General features: G+C 38.3%; 1 protein-coding gene across 1 annotated transcript in view; it reads right to left on the bottom strand.

Moving 5' to 3' along the window:
- Nucleotides 1-15,984, bottom strand: part of FUT13 (fucosyltransferase 13) — a 31,504-nt gene extending 15,520 nt beyond the window's left edge. The window contains exon 1 of the mRNA XM_089996924.1: nt 15,305-15,984. Coding sequence (XP_089853050.1) covers nt 15,305-15,772 — 468 coding nt within the window. The 5' untranslated portion in view covers nt 15,773-15,984. The remainder of the gene's footprint in view (nt 1-15,304) is intronic.
- Between the last annotated feature and the right edge of the window lie 1,456 nt (nt 15,985-17,440).

The following is a 17,440-nucleotide window of genomic DNA, read 5'->3' as shown; positions in this document are numbered from 1 at the left end:
TCAGGTCTAGTAAAAGTCAGATATTGCAACATGCCAACTAAGCTGCGATACTTAGTGGGATCTTCATATATGTCCCCTTCTTCTGAACTCAGTTTCTGATGAATGACACTTGGAGTTGTCAACGGCTTACAATCTGTCATGCCTGCTCTGCTGAGAATGTCCAACGTGTATTTGTGCTGAGTAAGGGTGAGTGTATCATTTCTTTTATCAACTTCTACCCCAAGAAAATATCGCAGCTCTCCCAAATCTTTCATCTTAAATCTCTGATTTAATAACTTCTTCACCTGCTCAATGTGACTTTTACAGTTCCCTGTGATGATGATGTCATCTACATATATTAATAGGAAAGTAGTGACTCCTTGTTCATTGTGAATAAATAATGAGTGATCCAGAAGGGACCGAGAGAAGCCATGTCGTTGTATCTCTAGAGAAAAATTGTCGAACCAGGAACGAGAGGCTTGTTTCAAACCATAGAGTGCTCTCTTTAACTTGCATACATATTCTTCGGCTTCTCGTTCTGCATATCCAGTGGGTTGTTCCATGTAAACTTCTTCTTTTAAATCCCCGTGCAGAAAAGCATTTTTTACATCCAGTTGGCTCAATGTCCATCCATATTTAATGGCTAGACACAACACAATGCGGATGGTCCCCATTTTAACTACAGGACTGAAAGTTTCATCAAAGTCTTGGCCTTCCTCTTGTGTAAATCCCTTGGCTACAAGTCTAGCCTTGTACCGTTCAATGCTCCCGTCTGGTTTATACTTTATCTTGTACACCCATTTTGACCCAACAACATTTCTGTTTTGTGGCCTGGGTACAATCTCCCATGTTCCACATTCATGTAGAGCTTTCATTTCTTCATTCATGGCTTCTACCCATCTTCTAGAACTCGCAGCTTGATAGAACATGAGGGGCTCTTCCTCTTTACTTATAGATGTCAAGAACAACTGAAAATCCAATGAAAATTTTTTATAACTTATCCACCTGTCAAGTGGATGTCAAATCCGTGAGGATCTTCTGATATCCATTGTCTGTGAAGATGGATCTGTACTCGTACAAGAGACGAATGAGGGCTCTTTCTCTCGCTGGGTGTACATAATACCTTTATACCTTGCTGGTTCCAAGACATGTGGAACAGTTTCTTCCGTTTGAGTTTCATTTGCTGATTCCTCATGTATCTCCTTCTGACTGCAATTTTTTTGACAGTCTACTTTACCATTTGAAAAAAGTTCTGAATTTAACCATGGGTAGTATACCTCAATGTTGGGGCTTGAGTTATCAGCATGAAGGGTTGAATTAGCATCCTGAGCATCAAAGTTCATCTCATCGAAAATTACATTCCTTGATATCTTGACACGCCTACTCAGAGGATCATAGCACTTGTACCCTTTGTAGTCTTCTGCATATCCTATAAACCTGCATTTTAAGGCTTTATCTTGGAACTTGTGTCTGAGTGAGCTGTCAATGTGAACATAGCAAACATATCCAAAAACATGTAATGCATGGTAATCAGGTTGTATGCCAAAAAGAGAGAAATATGGTGACTTATTTTCTAAGATACTCATGGGCAATCGATTTATCACATGGACTGTGGAGTGAAAGGCCTCAGTCCATAATGATACAGGAAGATTGCTCCCGTGCATCATGCTCATTGCAGTCTCTATAATATGTCGATGCTTCCTCTCAACAATCCCATTTTGTTGAGGTGTATGCGGGCAAGACACTCTTCTCTTTATCCCATTATGTTGAAGGAAACCAATAAAGTCATTCGAGGAGAATTCACCTCCTCCATCACACTGGAAGAATAGAATGTTGGTAGAGAAATGATTTTGAACAAAAGAATGAAATCTTTAGAACAATCCAAAAACTTCTGATTTGTGCTTCACAAAAAATATCCAAGTATAACGTGAGTAACTATCAATGAAAATAAGATAGTATTTACTGCCAGAAAGAGAGGTAATCGGGGCAGGCCCCCAGACATCTGAACAAATGACCTCAAATGGCCTTGAAGCTCTTTTATTGATGAAAGCAAATGGTAAGACATGACTCTTACATAAAAGACAACTAGAACACTTTGCATCAACGACCTCTGAACTCAGACTGGACTTAGGAATAAAATTATTCAAGACAAGTTTTTCAATAAAATGACGACCATAATGGCCAAGACGACTATGCCAAAGTCTTGGCTTATTACATTCAGAAATATTAAATATAAAATCAGAATAAAAAAATTGACGTTGGTGAGGCTTCAAGGATGAATAGTCGGAATGAATGGAGGAAGGATCTTCTTGAAAGATATACATGTTGCCCCATCGTTTTCCTTCAGCGAATGTCTTCCTCGTGCGAAGATCCTTGACATAAACAGAAGAGGGAGTAAATTCAACTGAAGCATTGACATCATCAACAAGTTTTGAGACAGAAACAATGTTCTTTTGAATATTAGGTGCATGGATGACACTTGGAAGTTTAAGAGAGGACTTTGACATTGGTATAATGGCATTTCCAGTATGTGAGATTGAGTGATGAGATCCATCCCCTGTGACTATGTTATTCTTACCAACATAAGGAGTAAGAGTCAAGAGTTTACCTGCATCACTTGTGACATGAGTAGCTGCTCTAGAGTTGACATACCAAATTCCTTTATCATTTTGCTTCATATTCAATCCTGCCAAGGCTGCCAACAGCAACTCTTTTACTTCTCCATCCTTCCTAGACTCTGCTTGTGGAGCTTTTCCTTTGTTTTGAGGATTAAACCAACAATTTGCTTTAATGTGTCCTTTCTTGTTGCATAGAAAACAAGTGGGAATGGGTCTTTGTCCTTGTATATTAGGTGTCGGAAGTATGCCACGACCTCCATAGGTGTTTCTCCCTTGGCCTCCTTTCCTTCGAAACGAACTTCCTCGTCCTCGGCCATAATTCATTCCCATAGCCAGCACATCTTGTGTTCCTGAATTCCCATGAGAATCTTCAGAAGATCCTTTCAGAGTCATCTCATATTGCAATAATTTCGCACGAAGATCTTCAAACTTTGGAAGTTTTGGTAAACATAATAAGGTAGTCGTCATAACATGATAGTCTGACCCCAATCCACTCAAGGTTTGTTGTACTTTATCCTTTTCACTGACAAGACACCCAACAACAGTCAGTTGGTCCGTGATGCCTTTCATTTTGTTCAATTATTCCATAACAGACATGGAATCTTTCTTCAGCATTTGAAACTCTCGCTTAAGATACATAATTCTTGCCTCAGAAATTTGTGAATACGTCTGAACTAACTCATCCCACAGTTCCTTGGCCGAACAATCATCAGGAAGAGCAATAAGGACTTCCTGTGAGAGAGTTGAAGTGATGTAGGCCACTAACGACTGATCCCTCTTCATCCAAGTAACATATTCTGGGTTCTTAAGAAGAATAACAGATTGTTCTCCTTTATCGTCCGCCTTTTCCTGTGAGAGGAATTCTGGAGGCGGTGGAACAGATCCATCCAGATGACCAGAGAGGTCCTGACTCTTTATAAATGGAATGATCTGTCTTTTCCAGGTTAAGAAATTGGAGTTATTCAATTTTTCAGAGACTAGTTGACCGAGAAAGCTTAAGGACAGACATGACTGTCCATAAGAGGAATCCATGAAAACCTGGACTGACACTTAGGTATATCACAGCAGAGGACTCGGCTAACAGAGTTTTAGGTATATCACACCCGAGGTCTCGGCTGATAGGGCACTCGACTGACACTTAGGTATAGATCAGCAGAGATGGGAGATACAGCAGTTCCAGAACCCACAAAAACTCCAGTTTTAGAATCACGAACAGAGTTTTAGGTATATCACAGTCGAGGTCTCGGCTGACAGGGCACTCGGCTGACACTTAGGTATAGATCAGCAGAGATGGGAGATACAGCAGTTCCAGAACCCACTAAAACAACAGTTTTAGAATCACGCACAACAGTTCCAACATGAGAGATACATCAGTTTCAGAACCCACGAAAACTGCAGTTTTAGAATCACGCACAACAGTTCCAGAACCCACAAAACAGCAGTTTCAGAATCACTAACTCAGAAATATTTTTCACACAGCAAAAATACTTCCAGAACCCACGAAACAACAGTTTCAGAATCACGAACTCAGAGATATATTTTTCAGAATCACGAACTCACCGTGAATACTTCCAGAAAGGGTCGATTTCCAGAACCCACGAAACAGCAGTTTCAGAATCACGAACTCAGAAATATATATTTCAGAATCACGAACTCACCGTGAATACTTCCAAAAAGGGGATCGACTGTCACGGTGTCACGAACTCACCGTGAAAAACTTTCAGAAAGGGGATCGACTGTCACGGTGAAACAGTCACCGTGAAAAGGATCTGTCTTCTACCATGAAATCGAGCCACCGTGAAACGAAAGCAGTTCTTCACGCACAGTCGTCATGTTGCTCTGATACCATGATAGAAAGGAGCCTTCGATCTCCACGCTTGCCTGTCACAGAGAAAGAGAGAGAGGGGAGAGAGAGAGAGAGATTTCAGAGAAAAGGGGTTCAGTCAATGATCGGCTGACCCTATCATTCTATTTAATGTATTAAGTAAAATAAAACTAGGGTACAAAAATACCCCTTTGAATATGTTAATTTACATATACACCAATTGGGTCTGGACCCGATCCAATATATAAATGGATCGGGTCAGACATATACACAGTGATGACTTCTTTTCACGAAGGTCTACGTCAGGATATTGTGTCTTCATTGGAAGAAACTTAGTCTCTTGGAGTAGTAGAAAACAAAAGGTTGTCGCTAGATCGAGCACTGAGGCCGAGTATAGATCCATGGTTGTCGCTACTGCCGAAGCCACATGGGTCAGGCATTTACTAACTGAAGTGGGAGAAACAATCTCTCGGCCTACCTTGTTGTGTGACAATCAAAGCACTCTCAACATGTCATTCAATCCAGTACATCACAGTTTCGCTAATTGAGATCGACCAACATTTTGCAAGACAAAAAGTTGAAGAAAAAGAGATCGAGCCTGAATTTGTTAATACTGAAAGACAAGTTGCAGACATATTTACAAAGGGCTTGACAAAATATCGTTTTTAGATGCTCAAAAGCAAGTTGTTCATGGTTCAAGATCATGATCAACTTGAGGGGAGGTGAAAAAGTAGTATTTTGTACAGTGTTTTATATATTACACTTGCCAGCATGTACATTGTATTTTGGGTCTAGATACTATACCAGACCCGGATTCATATTGTATATCAATACATTATAAATGCATGTTTTAGGTCATGATTTCATTATTGAAATCGTGACAGTCGCAGCCTCTCTTCTCCTCTTCTCTTCTCTTTCTCACAAAACAGGTACAAAAAAAAACTCACAGCAATGTCAGTATAACATGGTTTAAAACCTAGTTGAACCATCGTAGTACTGAATCAATCATACCAGGACTTAGGAGCTTGTTTTAACTTTTAAGCCATAGACGGCTTTTCGCAAAAAAAGAACTCTTCCATGTGCCAAATCTAAACCTGGAAGTGGTCCAACATAAACTTCTTCATTAAGGTTGCCATTTAAAAAAGCAATTTTAACATTCATATGAAAAACAAGTCATTTTTTAATTGAAGCTAAAGAGATGAGAGTTCTAACAATGGTCATACAAGCAACAATAATAAATGTATCTTCATAGTCGATATCACACTCTTGGCTATATCCTTTAGCTACAAGTCTAGTTTTATATCTCTCTAATGTTTCATTACTTTTGGTTTTAAGTTTGAAGACCCACCTACATCGTAAAGTTTTTCTTTCTTTGAGTAAAATTTGAATTTCTTAAGTTTTTGCCTTTTCTAGAGCTTCTAATTCATTATTCATGATACGAATCCATTCTTGATTATTTTTAGCCTCATTACATGAAGAGTGTTTTACATAGGAGTGAACGACCATTAGACACACACTATACTTGGGTTCAAATTATTCATAGGATACAAATTTACTAAGTGCCTTAGACATTCTCATAGATCTTCTAACACTAGGTTGATCTATCTTTTGACATTGAGAATACCTCTCTAATGCATGGAGGATGCTCTTGAGTTTGACGAAAATAGACATGTATTTAATTGTGAGGTTCAACTATATCAATAGAAGTATCATTTTCATGTGCATCATGAGTGTCACCATTGTCACTCTTATGCACATCTTAAATAAAATTACTATCATTCACATCCACAATATCATTATCATGCTCAATAATATTATCATCATGCATTTTAATTAAATCAAACATGAGTAACAATTTCTTAGACTCAAATTTTCCAAAACCATTTTTCTTTTCAAGAAAAGTTATATTTCTTGAAACATAAAGTTTGTCCTTTTCAATATCGTAACACCTATATCCTTTTTGGTTTTCAGCATAGCCCAAGAAAACACAATGAATGACATTTGCGGAAAGCTTATCATCTTTGTTAGAAATGACAAAACATTTACAATCGAAGATTTTTAATCGTTTATCATCGGGAGGAATTTTCAACAATTTTTCAATAGGAAAAATATTTTCAAGAATAGTTGAAGGCATTCTATTAATTAGACCACCATAAGGGTGATTTCAGCCCAAAATATTTTTGAAACATTTTTAGATATGAAAAGAGTCCTAGTGGTTTCAATAATGTGCCGATGTTTTCTTTAGGCCAACCCATTTTGTTGTGGTGTATATGGACAAGATCATTAATGAACAATTCCTTATTGATCAATATATATTTTTAAATCATTTGATAAAGATTTTTCTCCGAAATCGGATCTAAAGATTTTAACAAAGACATTAAATTGATTTTTGATAACTATGAAATTTTTTAAAACAATCAAATACTCTGGATTTGAGTCTAAGAAAGTAAATTCATGTGTGCCTACTATAGTTATTCACAAATATAACATAATAAGATACTCCTCCTTTAGACATAATCGGTGTCGGTCCCCATACATCCTAATGTATTAACTCAAATGGTTCTTTAGAAACAAAATGCCTAGGTCCAAAAAGTAAAGATTTTATTTTTTTGAGAATACAATCTTCACAAAGTAATTCTTTTTCATTACAATTTTCAAGAAAATGAAACAAATACAATTTTGACATGCTTGGATGTCCTAAATCCTAATCTCCTATGTCAATTTTCGATGTATTTTTCAACAAAATTATAAAAACCTTGACTGAAAAGTTGTCCATGAAGTAGAGGTCCCCTCTTCTATGGCCTCGCCCAATCGTCTTCTCAAACCAAAGATCTCGTACCAAGAAAGCACTAGATAAGAAAGTGACCTTACATCCATGGTCTGTAATTTGAGAAACGAATAAGAGATTTAGGTTTAGTTTAGATACTACTCTAATATTTGGGATATAAAAACTTTGGCTATTTTTAGAAGAATTTTTCAAAGTACCAAATCTTAAAATTTTAAAGATGTTCCATCGGCGGTTGAAACATAAGACTCATTGGGGTTAATGTGACATTTGGATAGTACGGACTCATAGGAGTCATATGGAAGGAGGCACCAGAATCAAGAATCCAAAAGGTCTTAACGGGGTCCACACATATAGATACAACCACACCGAAAAAGAAAGAAGTTTGACCTTTGAATAGTGGTTATAGGACTTCCATAAGTTGATCAAGCGACATGTTTCCAACATTTTTAGAGCCTTCATTTACACCACCTTTCTCAAATGATGACCCTATAGAGGCTATTTTCTTTTTTTCTCTTTTCCTTCTTGGGCAAAAACACTTGATGTGGCCCGATTCATAACAAAAATGATATGATTTTCTTTTGGAATAATAGTCATTTGAATTTCTTCCGAAATGTGGAGGCTTGTAGACTCGTGTGATTTTCAAGCCATGACATAGCAAACACTGATTCTTCATCTTTTGTAGATAAGGGTTTTTTCAATTTATTCTCTTCTCCAGTTAGTTCTTCTAGAGTTTCAACTATGGAAGAAACACTTCCTTTATGAAGGAGAGCCGATTTGGTTTCCTCAAACTCGGGTCTAAGCCCATTTGCAAAATGATAATAGTGCTTTGTTTTGATTTGTTTTTCATGGAGTTCTATGTAGGGTTACCGAAAGCGGCATAAGACTTGGGGAAGCACGCTTCCCTGAAGCGCATTTCGAAGGCGCAAAACGTGGAGCTTCCAAAACGTGTTGGGAAGCGTCCAAAAAATTTGAGAAGTGTGCTTTCCATTTAGGAAAAGCGCGCTTCCCCATTAATGGGAAGCTCACTTTTCCTTTTTTTTGTTTTTCCTTGTCTTTCTTTCTTTTTTTCCTTTTCACTTCCACCTCGCTTCTGGTTCGCTTCTCTTCTCACTTTCGAGGCGATTCCTGGTTCGGTTCTAAGTCGTCCTGCTTCCGCTTCCCGCTTTCGCTTCCCACTCCCGCTTCCCCGACTGGCAACTCTGGTTCTATGTCTATGGGACAATGCCACTTAGTCCCTAGAAGAGCTAACCCATCCCAAAGAAGACAGAGCATTGTAATATTCTCTTATGTGCATATCTCCTTGGGTCATGGTCGTCACTTTTTTTTTAAGGTTACATACATGAGATATATCTCAGAGGGAATACATATCTTGGAGATACCTCCACGCATCACTAGCAAACTTAAATTTTGCCAAATTAGAGCACTTTTTTATGTCAACACTACTAATGAGTCATCCCATGATTTTGGAATGACCCACATTTCATTCTTTCCATCTATTTTCCTAGTCGACAACAACTTTATTCATATCATCTCCATGAAGTACCACTTTTTTGCCAATTTCATTCTTGGAAAGTATGAGCTTTGGTTCTTTCTTGGATCTATCCACCAAACCCTATAAACCCTTTTCTCAAATTTTATGCTTCACTATAGATGCCCATGTCACATAGTTAGTGTCATTAAGTCTCAGGGGAATGGAAACAACAACTTCTCATTCATACTCCATGAATACAAAAGATTAAATGAGATAGAGAAAGAAAACAAGAGAGAATGAAAGCAAGGTTCTTTTGGATACCACGAGCCCATGATCACACAATCCATGACCTCGCATCCACACGAACAAGCTTCACACAGATCTTAATACCGATGGCTCTGATACCATATAGCAAAAGAAATACAAGAGAATGCCACTAAGTGCTACAAGAGAGCACAAATACAAAAAGGTCACTTATGGACCAAACACAATCTCACAAAGGAGATACACAATAACTCATAAGAGAGAAGAACATAAAAATTATAGTTGTATTAATCACCAATATGCTTAGGAAAGCATTACTTAAAAGGAGGAGGCTTATTTATAGAGCCAAATACGAGAGATGGAGGCAGTCCAGCCAGCTAGTCGTTGGACTGCCTCTAATGGTCATATTTATAACCGTTGGGAGCAGTCCAACGACTAGTTGGACTGTCCCAACAGTCATTTTGACTAAAACATAAAAGTAAAAAAACAGAAAATCTGCAGGATAACAAAGTAAAAGTACTGTGCAACCCCTACTAGGCTGCCCCTATTACAAGAATGAAATGACTGAAAAATCCCTGATGGGTATTTCAGTTTACATGCACCGAAAATATATAAATATTATATATAATATATACACAATAATGTATATATAAATATACATATTAGATAGATACAATAGCTTAACACAATGAAATGGTGCACTTCATTGAGAACTAAGAGAATTTGCAGTCCTACATATGGGAAGCTTTCTAGCAACATGTATGAGGCGGAAGTGTGACAATTTTCTAGATTTTATCTTCAAATGGCTATACAAGTATAAAAGCAGAGTTTGTCCCTAATGAGATGTCGTGTGGCATGACTGGTTCTAGCAGGAATCATAGGACAATAGAAGTTGTATAATCAGCAAAACTTATATCATCAAAAGGATTGGTTTCAGGACAGTCAAAATCTGAGGGAGGGATTTCATTCTCACCCCGTACTGTCAAGGAAATATCCCACACATCACTGGGCTTGATATGAATTGTGTAGACAATTTTGATGCAGGCTTCAGATTTGGGTCATGATCTCTCACAAAAAATAAAGCAGCCCCAGAGAACTGTTAAGGGAAACAAAAAATGGGATAGTCCTTGGGGTTGAGGTTGGTTTTCCATCCTCACTCTCCAAAAACTAGTCCCATATCACCCCTCTTTCCTTTCTTCAACCCCACACTACTTTCAACATCTAGAATCCTCTAGAAATGAACACTCTCCAACTACAAGAGATTACCAACTAAGGAAACTATCCTAATGGATCTCTAAGCCAGACTTAATGGAACCCTTGTCTAGTAAAATATATTACATTGTAGTCAGCTTGGTTGGCCCTAATGTCAATTACCCTTGAAGGAACTTACTAAAAAGGTAATGCCATGTGAATGGCCAACTTGGGTCTTAAACCATTAATGAACCCTTAAATTCTCATACCAAATTAGTCAAAGCTTGCTACACCATTAAAACAACCCATACTTATGCTGAAAATTACAATAAAAACATCAAAAAGAGAATGCACAACCTTGCTATAACCATATATGTTCCTAATTCAGTATTAAATCCCAAAAAATAGTATGTCATCAAAATTTTGATCACAGCAATATCAATAAAGCAAATTAGACTAAAAGCAATGTTGGATGAGAAAGCTAGAGAGAAATTATGTTCAGATGTCATTAGGTTTTTTCTGTTTTTTATCATTCAGCAATTCCATTTAATGCAGTCAAATCTCATTATTTTGTGAAGATTATCTTGAAGTTTATTCATAAATAGAGACAAGCTTAAAGCCACCTTCATCGTTTGAGACTACTGATTAGAAGAAGAAATAAAGAAGATTGGTGAATACTTTAAAGAATACAAGGCCATGAATTGTTACTAGTTATATTATGATGGCAGATGGCTGGAAAGGCTTAACAAAAGAACACTAATAAATTTATTAGTTCAATGTCCTACGGAAAGTTATTTCATAAAATCCGTAAACACAACAAACATTGTTGAGAACCAGGAATTTTTTGAATTGTTTGATGAGGTGATAAAAACTGCGGGCACAAAAAATATTGTTCAGGTACTTCACTGATATATAGCAATTTTTTTAGTGATTATTATCTAATAATTTATTGATTATTTATTGGTTTATTTGTATATGCTTTCATATTTTTAATATTTATTATATTTATGGTCTTTGGTAACAAGGTATTTACCATGGTTGCCAGTTGAGGAAGCGGGAGCGGGAAGCGAGGCACTTTCAAAATTTTAGGAAGGACCACTTAGGAGCGATTCGGGAAGTGTTTCGGAAGCGACCTAGGAAGCGTCTCGGAAGCGACCTAGGAAGGGTCTCGGAAGCGAGGGGGAAGCGAAAAAAATAAAAATAAAAAATAATAAGTACAAAAAAATTGAAAAAAACAGGGGAAGCGAGGGGGAAGCGTGATGGGAAGCGCGCTTCCCATTAAAGGGAAACGCGTCCCCCATTAAAGGGAAACGCGCTTCCCAAAAAAGGGGGACGCTTCCCCCATGCTTCGGAAGCGCGACGTTCCGCGCTTCCGAAGCGCGCTTCCCCTTTTAGCTAGGCGCTTCCGGTAACCCTGGTATTTACTAATAATGCTGCTAATCATTAAGAAGCCAGAAAGATGCCAAATAATGAGAAAAACCTTGTTTAGGACTCCACATACAGCATATTGCATACACTTAATACTTGAAGACATTGGTAGAGATCATATTAAAATAAGATTTTTTTGAGAGTAGAGGAATCAACAACTAATAAGATAATGGAGCTGCTAAGAAATGTGAAGTATTTAGACCTTCTCATAAGGACACGTACTAAAATTACTCCAAGAACATCACACTCATAAACATTAAGCTTCACATGCTAATAAATATCTATTGATGCTAGTCTCCCACAACCCAATCCTTTTTGGTGACTCAACCGAGACCAAGAAGGCAATAACATCATGTTCTTGGTCATCCAGTCATAGACTTCTCACAATACCACACCCTATGATTACTCCAAGAACATCATTTTCATACACACTATCTCCGCCAGCAATCCTTTCTAACAGCTCAACTTAGGGAGTTGTGATTGTTTCAAGTATTGATCAGGACCTTCCCTTCAAAATTATGATGACAAAAGGCCAAGCTGTTTAAAAAGCCCCAAGGCCTGAGTCATCTCATAGGCTTGCTACTCTAAGCCAGCATAACTACATTCAAGTTCAAACCATGCAAGAACTCAAGCCAACTGGGATCCGATAATAGCAGGCATTCCCTACATCCGAGCAAAACATTCCACTTTTCTTCATCCACTCCAAGAGACCTGATCTTATCAATTACACTGATTAGCTTACATGCCCTCCATCTCTAAGAGACTGAGATGGATGATTCATAACTCCTGTTGCATAAGTTAATTCAAAAGATAAAACTAGCAAATAGCAATTCATGTCTCCAAGTCAGAGGAAAATTTTCCACCTGAAAAATACCTATACCTAAAATGCCTACAGGCTACAGGTGTTTCTCACAAAAACCCACTAAATTTTTTCTCCAGAAACACATCTATCCTCCATGATTAACTTTTCAAATAGCCCTTCCTTTGCAGAAGTGATGGTCCTGATGGACTTCAATCTCCATTCATACCCTTTGTAGTCAAATCCACTAGGTGGCACCCAGATGTTGGCCCCCTCTAGGCACCACATGTCTCTTCGGCCTAGGCATCACCTAGAGACCCAAAAAATTAATTATTTTAAATAAAATATAAAAATCATAAGATAAGAAAAGACTAAAAATTATTAAATATTTCAAAATACAATAGTAAAATGGTATTAATGTTTCAAAAACTATAAAAAATATAAATAAAAATTACCACTATCTGTTTCCTCAACCTAGGGGTTACTATGTGTTAGGCTTGCACCAAGATCGCCTAGGTGGCTAAGCCAGTGTCCACACACAATTTTTCACTACTAAGTACACATAGGATCCGATTTACACCAAAGCTTACCATCTTAAGTTGATAATATCCCTAATCACTATGAGTACCGTTTGCAAGTTTGCAAAATAACATGGGACCTTAAGACCGTTGAGTTAACTATTTGTCTTCAATCCATTATTACCATCACCAGCTAGGGTTGGCAGTGTCAAAAATGCTACTATCCTAGTCATTTTATAAGAGGTGCAACTATGTTGGTTTCAATTGCTGCATAGCCACAAAGGACCCCTATTTCTGTGAAGATCTTTATGGGATATTTGACCAATAGACAGAGTGCAAAGTGACTAACACTCAAGCTTTTACTCCATTTTCACCTCCACTAAACTCTATATCTTTGGAGCTCTTCTGCTTGTAGACTGATTGTGCCCATCAAACATCAAAGAATGTACTACAGACTAATAGCCCGAACTCAAGAGTGGCAGCCACAATGTTAAAAACTGTGTGAAGAGTTAGCAACAAACTGCATCAACCAACTGATCTAGGGTTTCACTTAAGAACCTTTGTCCCATCAAACATACAACTCTGAAAATCCCCTTATAAATCTTGCATGGGCTACTGGTTGATATTAAAGCTTTCTCTGGTCCTGCAAGAGTTGTTAATACCATCATGGAACCTACTGTGTGTGTTCTGTACTGCATGAGCAGCAGCCCTGATAGTGTGCAACGGTGGCAATATATTCCAAACAAAACTACAAACAAACATTGGGCATTATCCTCCCATCTCCACTTATTCAATTTTTGTTGCTGGACACCTGGAGGCATGCAAGTATAAACCAAAATTCTAGCGAAAGATTGGCTTCTCTCAAATCATTTTGCCTTTAATATAGGGAGAAGAATAAAAAAGGGTTCTTATAAAGCTGCTCAAACAGATGCCAAATGTGGCCTTGGTGACAGTCACTACAAGTAAGATGCTCAAAGGTGCAGATGGGGACATCTGAAGAAAATAGGCAGTCACACTTACAAGGTAGAAAAATAGCTATAATTAATGATTGATGGAACTTCCATGGTAAGATTGAATTATTTACAAGGGTATGCAGCTGAATGCTAACTTTTGCTCCATCCAGCTGCATTAATTGCATTAGTAGTCTAAAAGTTCTTGCAGTAATCCTTCAGATTAACCATGTCAGAATCCACCTCCTCAGTTGGTAGCTGAGCGAAGAGCATCACTCAGTTTTCACTTCCTCTAGCAATACATTCCTGTATAAATATTCCCAGCTCTTATATAAACTATAGACAGTTGCACAAACTTGTCACCATACACATGTCTTTTCATTATAATATACAAGACCAGAAAATAAAAGCTCAACCACCCAAGAGATTGTACTTGTTAGACCAAAATCATAAGTCTCAAGCGCATGTATCAGCAGAAAATGGAGGTGTAACTGAATTCTCCCCACCTCCTCCCCCAAGAGATTTTACTTGTTGGTCCCAACTCCCAAGTCACTCACTGTTATGAACACAAAAACTTTTATGGTACCATTTGACCTCTATTGCCCGGATAAGAGAACATTGGGCTTCGATTTAGAAGTGTGTGAACGAGGGAATCACTTGGTCTTATTAGCTGGGCAGGTTGAGACACTGTTTATGATAGTTGTCATCATGCATCTACCATGTTGATTGGGTCATCTCTGAGTTGGAAGATGCATGCCCTCGGCAAGAGATCAGTTCAGAAGAGGCACTTAAATGCTGACAATGGAGGGAACATGCGGATAAACATCCTCAAAATTTCAGAACAAGTCAAGCAACCATTCAACAGGCTCTGTACCATCCCAGAACAGAACGTAGCCACAGGAAGGAAGAAAAAAATAGTTGGTAGAGGCCGTTGCTAGATCTCTCTCTCATATTTATGAAACTACCTAAAAATCACTCTGATCTGCTACTACTACAAATTGCAAGCTATTTGATTCAATCAAGCACCCTACAAAAACATTAAATACAAACATCTCTTAGAGCTCATATAAAGGAACTCTATTCTACCCATTATGTACGCAATTAAGAGGCAACCCTCACAATCATTTGGTCCATGCACCAAGTTCACGAAGGAGACAAACGTGACCAAAAATTCTACTTGGGCGCATTCTACTACCCTTGTACCCCAGATCATCACTACCAAAATTAGGTCCCATGAATCTTATCATGTTCGGGAGTCGAAGAACGTTGACTAATCCCATTTTACCGAAATCACCCCTCGAAACTTCAAGCTTTCAAGATGGCAAATCCTAAATCCCAAAACAACCTACTAAAAATTTGTCCAATGCTGCATATCGGGACATACAACAACAACAGACACCACTTGCAAAGTCCTTCAACTACAAGTTCATGCACAACAAAAACCAAAGGAAAGAAGAAAGAAGACGCATATACCGTATTCGGCGGGGTCGAAGTCTCGAAGAGCAAGGCGTCGGGTTTATCGGCGAGGACGGGGGATTTCGTCCAGAGGCAGCTCAATCCACACCGGCACGAGTACAGATTATCAAGGTTATCTGGAATCCAAGTCCACCCCTTCACCAACACGCTCACGTGGTTCATCTTCAACTCCCCACACTCCCCACCACCATCCGGATCCTGAAGCGAAGAAGAGGAAGAGCTCCTACCACCAAGCACCAACATCGATTCCTTGTGCTTCTCCCTGAATCTCTCGCACCCCACCACCGCATCCCACTTCCTGAACGCCATCACCGTTTCGACGAACGGCTTCTGCCCGTAGAGGCGATTCGAGGACGACCCTATTGCCTCCGAGTAGCGAACGGCCGAGGAGACCGACGGGGCCTCCTCGGCCGGGGAGGGGAGGACCAGAGAGAGGGAAATGATCACCAGGGCAAAAGCCAACATCACTACAGCGTAGTTGAGGAATCTCAGTGGGTTTTGAGAGGAATGGCATCATTAATCTTGGCCGCCTTAAATCCTTGAAAGTAAAACAGAAACCAACGTTGACTAGTTAAAAATGATCCCACAGATGCATACCGGGGCGGGGACGGGGACAAGTTCTCCACCCCCGCCCCGTTTCAAAATCTAAACCTTCATACCGGCCTCCATCCCGGCACGGGGATGGATTTTAACCTCCACCCCTGCCTCCATTCCCGTTTCATGTCCTCCATCCCCGGTCCAAACGGAAGTAAGGTGGGGCGGGGGCCCATTTCCCCTTGGTCTATAGTCATTCCTTAAAGGATTGAGGACGAGACGAGGCGGGGCGGGAAAAAGCGTAAGTCCATCCCCGCACAGGGATAGATTTTAACCTTCATTCCCGTTTCATGCCCTTCATCCCCGGTCCAAACGGGGCGAGGCCCCATTGTCCCCTGGTCCACTGCCATCCCTACACTTGTACCACATTTTTCTCTTTAAAGAAGACAAGAAATTGAGATGGATCCAACTATCTTATTGACATCAAGAGATACCCAACCATCTCAAAGAGTCTGATTTTACCAATGCCGTATAAGGACTCATGGTCTCAAGATTATCTTTTATTTAAGTCATAAGTCATATTTTTAATGTTATTTTCTCATATGATAACCCTCTCATGCCCTTAAATATGATTTATTGATAGTTGCTTTCATGCACGATTCATTCACATGCATGATTCATTTATAACATATTTTTATGCATGATTCATGTCACATTTATATTCATGCTCTCACGTATGGTATATGACACATTTTATTTATGCTTTAATTCATGATATATGTCACATTCATATTCATGCTCTCATGTATGGTATATAACACAATTTATTTATGCTTTGTTTCATGATATATGTCATATTTTATTCATGCTCACATGCATGATTCATTCATTTCATATTTTTATACTACAAACATGTACCTGCAAAATCAGTCCATATTTTGCTATTTTAAAATCATATTAAGTATGATCTCAATACCACAATAAGAAAAATACTTATATTCGCGTACATTCAAATTATGCTTCACATGATCTCCAAACTTCATTTAATATTTGTGCGTAATGCAATGTATCATGCATATTTATCACGGGCAGTTACCCAATTTGCATTTTTTGCATAAGCATTGGCTTTTAGCCTCTTTGTGATACTTAACATTAAGTATCATATTTTTGCAATATTTGCATGATAATTCATATATATACATGGTACACACATCTAATCATTTAATACATGTCCAAAATTTGAATTGATGTGTGCACATATACACATTAAAATACGAACATCAACAATGCATGATCACTTGCACAAAACTAAAAATATGATATGCATGTTAACCTAGTTAACTATGCACATTCAAACTTGCCTGTATGCATTTATGATGCACATAAAGCATAATCCAAAACTATGACGTAAATGTGTATAAAAAACACTTCAAAGCTAAGTTTTAAATCCATATAATCAATATTTAAAAATTAGTTTTGAAACATGTTTAAAACTACATCTAAATCTAAAAAAAATCTCTCTTAGGCATTTTACCAAACACTTAGCGTGCAACATAATTCTCAAAGCAAAAACTGAAATTCAAGAATTTATAGCATTTA

This window comes from Nuphar pumila, chromosome 2, assembly GCF_984573655.1.
Source record: "Nuphar pumila chromosome 2, dmNupPumi1.hap1.1, whole genome shotgun sequence".
NCBI classification, from domain to species: domain Eukaryota; kingdom Viridiplantae; phylum Streptophyta; class Magnoliopsida; order Nymphaeales; family Nymphaeaceae; genus Nuphar; species Nuphar pumila.
Note: the sequence above shows the minus strand (reverse complement) of the source record. Positions and strands in the feature narration are given on the sequence as shown.